Here is a 13,462-nt window from a genome sequence, read left to right as displayed (position 1 = left end):
GCCACTTGTTCTGTACACCGCTGCCTGCCCTCACCCTTATCGTAACAAGGACATGAAAAATCTGAATGTTTTGAAATAAGGGAGTAAAGTGGGGAGGAAAAAAATCAGCTTCGTCCCGGGCCAGAATGAATAAGCGTTTTTACATTGTTTTCAATACCCCGAGTTTAGCGATCCTCGAGTTTGGCGCTATATCTTAAGAAGAAAGCAAGCGCTAAACTCGGGAGGGTACTGTATATATATATATATATATATATATATATATATATATATATATATATATATATATATATATATATGTGTGTGTGTGTGTGTGTGTGTGTGTGTGTATATATTATTTTATTAGATTTTTTTCAAAACAAAATGTATTCTATTTTTTTTTTTTTTTTTTTTTTTTTTTTTTTAAGAAAAAATTTTTGTTGACACTGTATCTTCTGTATTGGTGCTGTAGTGTGGTTATGTATGTTATATATAGAATGAATTTGTGTACTCTTGTTTCCCCAGATGGTCCACACCCTGTACAACAGTGGTGCAAATGGCATCTGGGAGCACACCCTCCTGGACCCAAGTGTTGCCAAGACAGGAAGACGCAAGCCCCAGTCCAATGACCCCGTCCAGTCAGTATACTGAACATTGTGTGTGTGGAGTTACAGTGCCAGGCCTTGATGGGCTGGTTATCATTTCCTTGATTAAACTTCAATTCATCAGTAGTAGATATTTAGAGTCAAGTTCTTGATTGTTAGTCATAAATTCTAGAAGGTAGTTTATATAAGATAAACTTTTTATTTCCCAGTTTGCCTTTAGTTCAATGCATTATTTTTATTTGTTGAGAGGTGTAGAATGACTGGCTCTTTTTTCAGTCCAACCAAGGCCGACTTTATCCGGGCCAAGCACCAGATGTTGGCCTTTGTGTACCGGCCCTCAAGAGAAGACAACAATGGGGATGATGCAGACGTGAGTCGGCAGCTACATTCCAGCGTACGAACCTCCAATCTGGAAACCTCCTTGCGTCTTTTGTCTCAAGGAGCAGACCCCAACTATTTCCATAAGGTGGGTAGTGTGTGAAGGTGAAGCAGGTTTGACTGGTTTGTGCATGCATTGCATGTCAAAGGAGCAAAGAGACACATTTAATGAAAAAAAAACAAAAACAAAAAACAGAATTTTAATGTAAAGTAATGTAAATCAGGGGATCTTGTAGTGATTGTGAGTTGTATACCAGAAAGAGACCACAGGGAGAAGGTTAAGGTGAAGGTATTAAAAGAGGCACTGCCCACTACTTTATTTCTGCATGGGAATAGTAGCTGTAGGAAGGAACATGAAAGTTAGGATTTTTAACTATGTATGAAATATGAAGCCAAATGACTTTAACCCTTTCCTTAATGCAAGACATTTTTTTGGTATGTATGTACCACATGTGGAAGCGACCTTATGGTACCACACATTACAGCTGTGGTATGTATGTACCACCCTAATACACTGATGTGTATCACCAAGCCATGAGTGCAGATTTTGCCTTTTTCAGGCCCCATGTGGTGGCAACTTCCAGTTCAAACGAAAACAAATGCTTGGTTTACATCAGTGCATGGCTGCAATAAGGAAGGGGGTTAATCAAATATCATGGACATTGTTTTGTTTATGGCATTTGTTCATGTAGGTAGTTGTTTGAGCTACTTTCTGTATAACTCTCTTTTTCAAGGGTTTGTTAAGAGTGATTTTAAAAGTGAGAATCAGGTTAGGAGAGGTTAAAAAAATTAGTTTCCTAGATGTTTAAGGAGTTTCAGAATTGAGTTGGTGGATTGTGGTAAAAGAACTTAAGTGTTACTTTGCCATCCACAGGAAAAGAACTGTTGTCCCCTACATGTTGCTGCCCGGGCTGGTCAGTCGTCCCAGGTGGAGCTGCTCATTGTGTATGGAGCTGATCCTGGTGCTGTTGATCCCCAGGGATACACTCCAGCCCACTATAGCAGGTCACCATTGCCTGTACAGTTCACCATTGAACCTTGTGTTTGATGTAATATTATCAGTGTCATATACTTTACTATTGCCATCAAAGCCTTATGGTGGATATCTCTTCTATAGTGAAGCAAACTACCCAGAAATGGCTGATCATCTGCTGGAGTGTCAGTATGAGCTGACAGACCGACTTGCATATTATGTGAGTGGACGAAAGCCTGACCACAGCACTGGACAGCACTGGATAATACCTGAGATGGCCGACTCCTTAGACAAGTCTGATCTGGCAAAGGAGGCAAGGGCTAAGCTACAGTCCTTGCCCAACCATCTGTTTGAGGAACTTGCATGTGATGTCTATGATGAGGTAAGAGATGATCAGGGAAGAGGACAGACAACTCATCACAGAATCAGTCTCTGGTGTCCTTTGAGAGTGGGACACCAGCCTAATTTGTGGTATAATGGTGTCTACCAACATTGTTACTGGCTACTATTGTTGTAATATTAGATAAATAGACACCTTGAAGTAGTATTAAAGTGAGTACTGTACTTCCACTAAACCATTTAACTTGAAGCCTTCAGGCTGTAGAGCAAAGTAGCCTCTGTGTCAGTGTTTTACCAGTACATTTTGGCTTCCATACAGGTGGACAGACGGGAGACAGACAGCATTTGGCTCTCCCTGCAAAACCAGAGTGCACTGGTGAGTGACCGTTGCACTGTGCCTTTCCTCCCAGTCAATCCAGACTACTCCTCCACCAGGAACCAAGGGCGGCAGAAGCTGGCAAGGTGAGGCAGTGCTGGCCCTCATTACAACCCAGTCTGGTGATCACTGCAGTACTTTGTGAGACAGATCTTAGAAAGAGAGGTTTAAGGAATCTCATGGAGATGGTTTGGACATGTAGCAGTTATACATTACAGTGATGCCTCGTGATCTCAGTGACCTTGCAGTAATGGATTTCACTTAGTAACAAACTAGTCAGACACTAACCAATTTTTTTGGACCACAATGGCATTTTTTCGCGAATCCATAGGTTCCTGAATTGTTGTGCGGATGAATACACACATGACACGATAAATAAGCCAAAAAAAGGCATGCTAGAGACCTTGTAACTCAATTTGTTGGTCTACTACAGGGGTCCTCCCTTAAAAGGGACTAAGAAAATGTGCACATATATAAAAAAATGTACTAACCAAATAATAGAATCTTATGTTATAAATAAGATTGGGACTGGGACCAACCATGACTGACCACTGAGAATCCCCCATAAGGGGATCATTCCTGCACTGCGTTCTTTATGGCATCTTTACATTTCACCATGTTACACACTGTAAACTCGTTAATAGAGTAAAATCTGTCTACTTCACAGAGCTTCTCACCTGCCTCAACCTTGGCTATGATGTCTAGTTTCTCTTGAAGCGAAAATATTTTACATTTATTGATAAGCTATACCTGTAATACCATTCTCTTTTGTATTTTTGGGAGGACCCATATTCACAAACTTAAAAAGATCACAAATATTACGTATCACCAACCTACAAAGGTAAAAAATATCATAATGCTTAGCAAACATGAAATACGAAACCGTAACTCAGGCAAGCTGGAGCAACCTGGCTGGACCAAAACATAATGACGGCATTAAACTGTCTCAATGGTTCTTTGTTACGTAATGTTATTTTGTATATTTTGGCATTTAACTATTATTTTTGTTGTTAAAATACCATTTCTAAATTTGTTAGAATTTATTTTATTGGTTTTTGGCAGAAAAGAATAATTTTATAGTAAATATATTTTGTTCTCAAATGAAAGTTTCTTTCAGCAAGTGCGCATTAAGTGGGAAATTCTTGGCATTGTACGAGTGATAGAAACAAATTGAGGGTGTGTATAAAGCAGGAAACACATTAACTGAGGTGCACACTAAAATAGGATCTCTGTATTTACAAAACTTGTAATAAGTGGGAGAGTGGCAACTACTTGCCTGTAGTGACACTCATGGCAAATGGGGAGTTTTCAGAACTAATCCTCCAGATGTCACCGCTACTACTTGTCCCTTGCTCACATGAGCTAAATTATTGTTATATTAAATCCCAGGCACATCCAGATGCATAGCACATTGATTATGATGATACTGTTCAGGGAGGTGGTGGCATAGTGGATAAGGTAGTGAGCATGGGATCGGGCAGATGTCCATGCATAGGTTCGAATCCCACCACGTACAGCCTTAAACACTTTACTATTTGTCGAGTGGTATAAAGCTACCTACATGTCACCATGATACCCAGATTCTAGGTGGTTACCCCCAAGATGAGCTTTTGGGGGTGATACGGGTCTTAATATGGGTACCACTATAAATAAAATTGCATGTGCCACTAATGGGCAGAAGCAGAACAGTGCTTCCCATACACTCTTCAAGTGTGCCTACAGGCGCTGTAGGTCTTACCGAAAAAAAAAAAAAAAAATTCTGTATCTACTTTTAAATATCCTGTATGGATAATTTTGGGAGAAGATAGTAAAAAAAAACGTTCTTTTGTGATTATCTTGTAATACTGTCATCAATATCTTAAATGCAGCATACTACATGTCTAAAATCTATTGATGTGGACAATGAAAAAGGTGGAATCTGTAACTGTACTGTATAGTATGACCCAGCTTACTCAGTAACATCGTGATATATGGGTATAGTTATTTTTGTGGGAATTTTAGCATCGTTTTCATCAAGATCAAGACACAACAAAACAATCAAGCAAAAACTAAACATATCACTGCACAGCTGCAGAGTGAGGAGAGAGAAATATGTGAAACTTTTCTCCTCCTCATGGCGTAGTGACATGGACATTACAACAGGAATTAACTATTTGTCCAACAGTTAAGTTAAACAGGTGGCCAGCCTAGGTTTGGTTAGACAGCAACACTCACCAGGATACTTGAGTTACCTATTCTTAATTAGAATTGTTTCCATATACTAGTAAGCTGACCTGTGTGGTTTGAACTTCAAGTGGCACTGACATGTTGTTTTCATGTTTACTGTCGACTGGATTAATATATTTTCAATCAAGGGTGTACTCTTTTGGAAATGTGGAGATGACCAAACAAACCTCAATGCCAATTCACGAGAAGATCAACCTATATACATTTGTTCATGAATAGGGTTTGATTTTGCCTGTGTTACTACTTTGAAGGAATTATGTAGAAAAATATGTTATAATGAATTATTGCATCTCTGTGTTTATAGAATGGCACTGCAGGTATGTTCTATATTACTGCTGTGAGAGGGAATGAGACACTGTGCTGCCACCTGGTGACAACCAGTAGTTCTGAAAACTCCTCATTTTCCTGGGTTGGTTGGACCTGTGGCCAGTTGTGTATTTCTGTTTGAATGTTGTTGGGCAAGCAAGGATAAGGACACTGCCACACTGAGAGAGAGAGAGAGAGAGAGAGAGTCATGACTGATTTTTTGCATTATTAAAAAGAGAATAAACTACCAAAAAAGGTAAAGAGGCTGTTTAAGGGTCTCACAGATAAATCGTTCTCAGTAATGGACAATTCGTGGTAATGGACAACCCCTCCCAAAGTGTCTGTTCTTGCAAGGCACCACAGTAGTAGCTGTTGTAAGACAAACAGGATGACTGAAAGGTTGCTACACTCAACCCTCTGCTATCGCACCTAATTGGTGCATCTGTCACTGCACAACAGCCAAAATTGTGATAGCCAAAGTGAAGAAGCAATGGTATTAATTCAAATTGACACTATAACCTTCAAGCCATCATTTTTGTAACTTTTTGCCCTGTTTTATACCATATTATAATATAAAAATGAAGAAATGATACAGTATAAGAAAAACTTGCCTAATCAAGTATCATGATAACAACATACATTTTGAAGCATTTTTATTTAGCATATTTGATGGCATATAGGACACATGAGTATATAAGATGCACACCCATTTCAGCAAGCCAAATTCAGGAAAAAAGTTTTTAGTGTATTTAAGCATTTACTGTTGAAAGCAGTCTAGTAGCACATCACACAAGCAGAAAACATTTACCTTTCCTTGCGCTCTTCAGTTAGTCTTCATGCTGGTGCCAGACACTTACCATTTTTTCCCGTAGATGGTGGCCCAGAAGTCCTTGCTGCTGTTCTATTGCCATGCTCCTTGGCATAATCTACCACTTGTAGTTTGTAGGAGACTGTGTAGCTTATTCTTTTTCCTCCAGCTGCCATAATGATGAGGGTGTTGATGTGTTTTGTTATGATTATGAACTTGGTGTTACTCCTCACTGCTAGATGGCATTGAGTCAGAGTGGTGTTATTTATAAACATGCATCACAGCCTCACAGGTTATATTGCTTTCATTTTTCCAATAATTTATTTTTAAAGTGATAATACAGGTAATGATATTTTCCAAAGTGATAATACTGGTAATGATAATTTATCATTATTGGAAAAATTAAAGTAATATAACCTGTGAGGCTGTGATGCATGTTTATAAATAACACCACTCTGACTCAATGCCATCTAGCAGTGAGGAGTAACACCAAGTTCATAATCATAACAAAACACATCAACACCCTCATCATCATGGCAGCTGGAGGAAAAAGATTAAGCTACACAGTCTCCTACAAACTACAAGTGGTAGATTATGCCAAGGAGCATGGCAATAGAACAGCAGCAAGGACTTCTGGGCCACCATCTACGGGAAAAAATGGTAAGTGTCTGGCACCAGCATGAAGACTAACTGAAGAGCGCAAGGAAAGGTAAATGTTTTCTGCTTGTGTGATGTGCTACTAGACTGCTTTCAACAGTATATGCTTAAATACACAAGAAATTATTTTTTTTTCTTGATTTCCTGATTAGGAGCTAAGGTGAATGTGTAGATTGGGGAAATATGTGAAGAACTGTTTTTCAATAAAAATATATAGAGAAATTCAACTATCATGTGATGTCATAACCTAGAAGTTTTTGAATGACGGATGCATGATTGCTGTCACTTTGTGCGTGATATAGAAGTACGTACAACTTTTTAAGTATGTGCCATAGCAGTAAGTGCAATAGCGGAAGGCACAATAGCAGAGGATTAAGTTTATATCGTGGAAAATGAAAAATTTTTTTTTGTTTATTTCCTGTTATTATTTTGAAATAATTGCTTTACAGATTCAATGCACGAGAATTTGCAACACTGATTATTGACATTCTCTCTGAGGCGAAAAGGCGGCAGTCAGGCATTCCATCTCCACTTCCCACCCCCAAAGACAAAGGTATTGTTATAAAAGCATTCTTGAACGTATATTTGGGCAGCCAGATATTTATCTAATGATATATATCTGTACTAGGTAGTGTTTAGTGTGGTAGTCTATATAGTACTACTGTGCAATTAAATTTTGAATACCAGCAAGAATTACTGGGACATAATTATCCTTTGGAGAAGTAAATACTCTTATGTGCTATCAGAAACCTGCCATCCACATCATTATGGAACTTTTGAGACTTGTTCAACTAAAGATTTATTGAATAGAAAGGTCCTAAGTGATGTATGTATACCATATCTTTATTGGATGACTCTTTGCTATGCTGAACTTAAAATTTGCAGAGTCTTGGGTGTCGCTTGTGCTTCATTATGCCCTGTGCCACATGTGTCCTGGTATAATTAACAGGCTGGTGTGTGGTCTGGTTCCCCTGACAATCACTTGCTGGTAGTTGGGAATGGTGGCCAGTTTGTAAAGCTTGTGAATCTTGTTGCTAAAGACTGAACTGGAAAACTGAATTGGTTCACTGATGACTTATGTTATTAAAAAAGGAAGCTGATTCTGTACTAAGGTGACTGGAGGTTTACTTTTTACACACTAGTAATGACATTTCACTTGACAAAACTGCCTTCCATCACAGATGAAGACTGCTGGAACACCATGGAAAATCTGAAGTATTATACTGTTGGCTCTTTATATGATGAAAAAGTTTTCCTATCTATAATTCTAGCAAAAGTTACATCTGTTATCCTTTTTTCATAGCAACTGTCTTTGTCTAAACCTGCTTCTGACATGTATCATATTCCTACCTCCACACCCCTCCCCTGTTCCTCCTCCCAACCTCAGTGCTTCTCATACCTTCATCTTCTCTCTCTCTCTCTCTCTCTCTCTCTCTCTCTCTCTCTCTCTCTCTCTCTCTCTCTCTCTCTCTCTCTCTCTCTCTCTCTCTCTCTCTCTCTCTCTCTCTCTCTCTCTCTCTCTCTCTCTCTCTCTCTCTCTCTCTCTCTCTCTCTCTCTCTCTCTCTCTCTCTCTCTCTCTCTCTCTCTCTCTCTCTCTCTCTCTCTCTCTCTCTCTCTCTCTCTCTCTCTCTCTCTCTCTCTCTCTCTCTCTCTCTCTCTCTCTCTCTCTCTCTCTCTCTCTCTCTCTCTCTCTCTCTCTCTCCCTCCTACACATTCAGGACAGGTATAAAGGGATTATTACACTAGCCTATAATACGTGGAACCTGGGCCATGGTTCTGGGTGCGGAACTAGGAACATTATATACACAAGCTACCTGCGTTCTTGGTATGCTAGGCAAATGGCCCAGCAACCAAGACCAAGCCTTATCCAAACAAACCAGAACAAAACCATGCCGCTTATATCTCAACCTTTGCTTCATTCTGGAATTGCATTTGTACTTCTAGTTATTGGAGAAAAAGAAGAAAAGGAAACTAGGGAAGAACTGAGAGGTGTGCAACGGCAACTTTTGGAGTCGGGGATGGTTGTCATGAGCCCAAACTATCGACATGATATGCATATATTTCATCTTTTTAGATTGATGAAATATTATTTAATATTCCAATATGAAAAATTTAGGCCCGTTCTTATTAGTTTAAATGATAGGGCTTTATTACATATCTTGTGTTTATTTTTTCATTGGGATAGCATATGAAGAACTGGAATGTATATGTAGCCGTCCCAACTTTGCTCCATTAATCTTGGAAAAGTTCCAGCTATCCGGAGCGGAAGTTCCTTGTTCCATGTATCATAGGCCAGTGTGATAACCCTTTAACACACACACACACACACACACACACACAGCTTGATGTATGGAAGAAGTTTTAGTGAGAGGTCATTATTCTCTTGGGTGTACAGACTAGTTACTGGAGAGTAAGGGAAAGCTGTCCTGCCATTACAATTTAATAAAGTAATCATGAACATTTATGTCCAAGAAGTCTAAATTACCAGAGAGAGAGAGAGAGAGAGAGAGAGAGAGAGAGAGAGAGAGAGAGAATCGGGGGCTTAGATGGAGGAAATAAGTATGGGAAATGTGTAAACAAGGAGGAAGTGGGGTTGGGGAAAAAGGTGTAGCTTAAATTACACATCACTCGTTTTCTGGCCGATAATGTATACCTGTTAAGATCTCTTGAGTTGACATGTCACTTTAGCTATAAGTAAGGCTGCTTCATCAAGTAGGGAGTGGTGTGTACATTTCCATCAGTCAAAAATGTGAGCAGTCACCTTCCTGTATGTAGACTCTCTTCATCACTGCTCCATTTGTCTCCCTTGCTTTGCTTTCACTGATTAAAGATTATGTGGGTTGGCCAGGAAGACCTTGAGCTTTGTTAATGTATCTGCTGTCACTTGTCATAGTCCTAAGTGCTTGTTTTGACCACCACCACAAAATACTGAGACTTTCATAACAGTCTGCATACTGAGACCCTATGGAGTCCCATTTGGCTGTATCATCATTATCTTATTACTTGAATCTTATTGTTTAATCTATTAATTTGGTTTTATTTGACCTCATTTTTTTTATTTTGTGATTTCTATATCAGCACTCAATGATTTATTGTCTTTTGCCTTGATTTTGCCTTCTGCTTTTTGTATTTCCTTTTCAAACATCCATAGCATAATTGACATGACATGATTTCTTTGTCTTGAGACACTGAGAGGATAAGTAACGTGTTAGATTTTGTTGAGTTAGTAGATGCCTTTAGTAGCTTTTTGAATTTTTATTTAAATTATTTTTTTTACTTATGATTGTATGATTTAGAATGAGAATATTTTGATGAGTGTATGTACCTTTGAGTGAATAGTTAAGAATTGCATGAGTAGCTTTGAGTAGCTCTGTTCACTTCTAAGACTGAAGTATATATGATATAGTCTTTGGTTGCTTTATTACCATATGTTTGATAAGAAACTTTCATGATATTTCCCTCATATTTGGCTCTTTCTTTCTGCTGGCAGTAACCCCAGGTGTGCGGAGGGCTGCCCGGGCACACGACCCCTCACTCGCCTCTTCCTCTCCTCCAACCCTACCCCTTCAGCCTCAAGATTCCTCCTCCATGCCTTCTCTGTCTGTCCATTCTGACTCCTCCAATTTAGGCGGTGTGTCTCCTCTCTCTCCATTCCATTTCAGTGATAGTGCTTGCTCTCCTGTTGCATCTTCCACTAATGGTGATGGCTGTTGGGCTGTCTCTCTCACCCAAAACAACCCTCTGTATCGCTCTTATGATGAAGTGAATGGTTCCCTTGATGATCTTGGTGATGGCAGTTTTGAGCGGGACTCCCTTGATGGTGTGGGTGTGTGTGGGGCAGATGCTGATGTGGAGAGTGTTGAAGGTGATGATACTGAGCATGATGATGGCTCTGGTATTTCACACAATCCCAGGGGTGACAGCCATGCCAGAGATCTACGAATGGGTCATTGGCCAGGATTTGTGCCTCATGGACAGAATTCCAAAGTGCTCATGAGTGGTAGGCAAGAAAATGTCGACTCAGAAAGTATAAAGTTCCCTGAACGTAAATACTCGAGTGGTTTCAGTAGTAACAGTGACTTCTCTGATGAAGACCAATATGCAGACTATGATGAGGTGTATGACCCATCTACTTGTCAGTTTGCAGCCCAGCTATCTAAATCTATTAAAGAGAAACTCCTCAACCCAAAAGTTGGACAGGACGAAGATGCAAACCAGAAACTGAAAACTTCTGCCTTGGCTCTGCCTCCCATTTCTTCTTCTTCCTCCTCATCCACTTCCTCAAAGCCAGGGACAGGAGGTGCCCGGTCCCTGCTGGTTCGCACACTCACCATGCCTCTAAAGTATGCAGCTCAGCATCGCCAGAGCCTCACCAAGGTGTTTTCCCGCTCCCAGCCCAGCACCCCCGAGCTGCCTCGCAGGAATCAGGTGTCTAGGAGCTATGTGAGACCTGACCAAATCAATAAAATTTTGCCAAGCTCTTCATGGAATGTTGATAGCCGTAAGCTGGAATTCTTTGACCGTTCTTCCCTGAGTGCAAAAAACTCTAATAGCAAGAAAAAAGCATCTCAGGAAAAGAAGAGCCCTACAGGCAAACCTCCCAAACCTCCAGGAGCCCACAGCAAGCCAGTCACAAGGAAAACTTCCACCCTGAGTCGGCAGGCCTCGTTCAGAAACCCTTTCCCGACCCCTCCTGTAAAGTCTCCTCCTCCTAATGCCCTGGACAGCTGGCCTGCTGATCCTTGCAACAATCCAATCCTTGAACCTTGCACCACATGTGCCAGGAATGTGGCAGCCAACATCCAGCATGCCTCCATCTGGGGAGAGCTAGAGAATCTGCCTAGAGGCTACATAGCTAATGTAGAGGAAAGCAAAATGTTCAATTATAAAAGAAAAACAAAAGAAGATTGTAAATTGCAGTGAATACAGAGGGAATGATAACACACTGTTTGCACCTAACTGGTAGCCCCTCCTGTTAACCTTAACATGTCCCTGCTCTTTAACTAAATGTGTATTAATTGTACATATATTAGTGCCTACTGTCTGTTTTATACAGTACACAAATATAACTTTCAATATATGTAAAGTCATGTTAATTATAAGGACACAAACTACTCAAAAATTATATGCATTCTTTATTTTAAAGACAAATAATAATGTTTCACTCTTCATCCTCTCTCTATACTGTCCACATAGTGTTGCAGGTGATGGGTGTTTTGGGAGTTAGTGTTTGGCTTTGTTGTGTGTATGTCAGTCCTTCAGTTGTCTTCAGGCATTTTACAGTGCATTGTTTTCAGCATGTTGTAAGCAACATTGCATTAACCAGTTTCTTTTCTCTCTTTTTTCTCTTTCTAGACTTCGGTGACGTGACGTTGACACAACCTAACTCCCCCAAAGTAAACCTCCCCAACAACAACAACATCATGAGCCTTAATGCCCGGCTAATGACTTCCCCAGCCTCTTCCATGACTATTAACTGTCCCCCTCCTCTCACACCCAAGGACCCACCTCACTCTCCCCATCCCAGACCTACCCCCAGCTCTGTTGCCTCTCAGTCTTCTAGCATCAGTGCCATTACCTCCACCACAGACTCATCCTCTGGCACTACCTCCATCTCTGCTCTCCTCACTGACTCTCCTTGCACCGCTGCCTCTGCTGCCACAGCCTCTGACACCTCCTCTGCACCGGCCCTCACCACCTACAAGCCCTCCACCAACAACAACAACAAGGGTGAGATGACTGATGATGGGGAGCCCCTCTATGACTCAGTGGCCTCGGAAGATGACTACACCTATGTGGAACAGGTGGAGAAGCTCAACCAGCAGAAGAAGATCCTGGAGGAGCAGAAGAGCCAGCGCCAGCTAAAGGCTGAGCTGGTCAGTACTGCTGCTGTTGTGTGGATGTTTGAACATGGGTGTGTCTGTGTGTCTGTGCGTCTGTAAATTGCAAGAACACTTTCAGATGGGCAACATTAGGATCCATTGCATGCATACATCAGTACAGGAAAATTGAACTGAATGTGCACTGTGGCAATAAAGGAAGGGTAGATTGGGGCCATGGATTCTTTGCTTTTATTTCGTCTTTCCCAGAAAGTTGAGACACAGCTTGCTGTATGATTTGGCACAAACTATAAATAGACATGTTTATTTAGTGGGAAATGTTTGGTTTGCTTTTTTGTTTTATTGATAATATGATAATTATTGCTTGGTTGTAAGATGATATTTTCTGCACATTGTATTTGCTTACCTTATATTCTTCAGGAATGATTTTGTCTAGGATGTCACCTTGCATATGCAGGAAGTTGCATGTTGAATAGAAATTGATATTGATGTTTCATGTTATAGATTCAGTTTGATAGTGGAAAGGAAGGGTGAAGGAGTATATGTGTGAAAGAGATGCTATTAGAAGCTTTTTTCATGAAAATTATCTTTTTTTGCTATTATTGAAACTGAAGTCTAAGTTAAAAAATAATGATACACAATATTTTTTCACTTAACTATCATTATTACAAATTTTTTAACACTTTGCCTGTTTGTCATCTCTATACTTACATGCATTTGTTTTCTCATAGCAACAGCACTTGAGGGGAAATGTGAGCTGGTAGGGGCAGGGTCAGGGGCAGGGGTTGGGTGGGAATGCCCAAGGTTATTTGGTTTGAGCCATCAACCTGATTATCTATTCTGCTCACAAGTCAACACAGTCTGACTTCTCTTCCTCTCTCCTGCTCTTGCTCTTACTTCCTTGTTCTGCCTTCCTCTGTCTCTGAAACCTTTACATTGTTACTTTACAGTATAAGCACTGAAGGATGAAGATTTGA

At 40.3% G+C, this 13,462-nt stretch overlaps 1 protein-coding gene across 5 annotated transcripts in view; it reads left to right on the top strand.

The window, feature by feature from the left end:
- The window catches only part of LOC123500064 (ARF GTPase-activating protein GIT2-like), a 42,254-nt gene that overhangs the window by 4,925 nt on the left and 23,867 nt on the right, over window positions 1-13,462 (top strand). The window contains exons 3-10 of one of the 5 annotated variants that reach the window (XM_045248703.1): window positions 502-614; window positions 858-1,047; window positions 1,834-1,964; window positions 2,077-2,314; window positions 2,591-2,733; window positions 7,094-7,197; window positions 10,136-10,276; window positions 12,235-12,521. In XM_045248703.1, coding sequence (XP_045104638.1) covers window positions 502-614; window positions 858-1,047; window positions 1,834-1,964; window positions 2,077-2,314; window positions 2,591-2,733; window positions 7,094-7,197; window positions 10,136-10,276; window positions 12,235-12,521 — 1,347 coding nt within the window. The other 4 variants (XM_045248701.1, XM_045248704.1, XM_045248702.1 and 1 more) reach the window with 4 other exon arrangements.

The sequence above is a fragment of the Portunus trituberculatus genome, chromosome 50 (assembly GCF_017591435.1).
Source record: "Portunus trituberculatus isolate SZX2019 chromosome 50, ASM1759143v1, whole genome shotgun sequence".
Classification (NCBI taxonomy): Eukaryota; Metazoa; Arthropoda; class Malacostraca; order Decapoda; family Portunidae; genus Portunus; species Portunus trituberculatus.
This window is presented reverse-complemented; position numbering and strand designations above follow the sequence as displayed.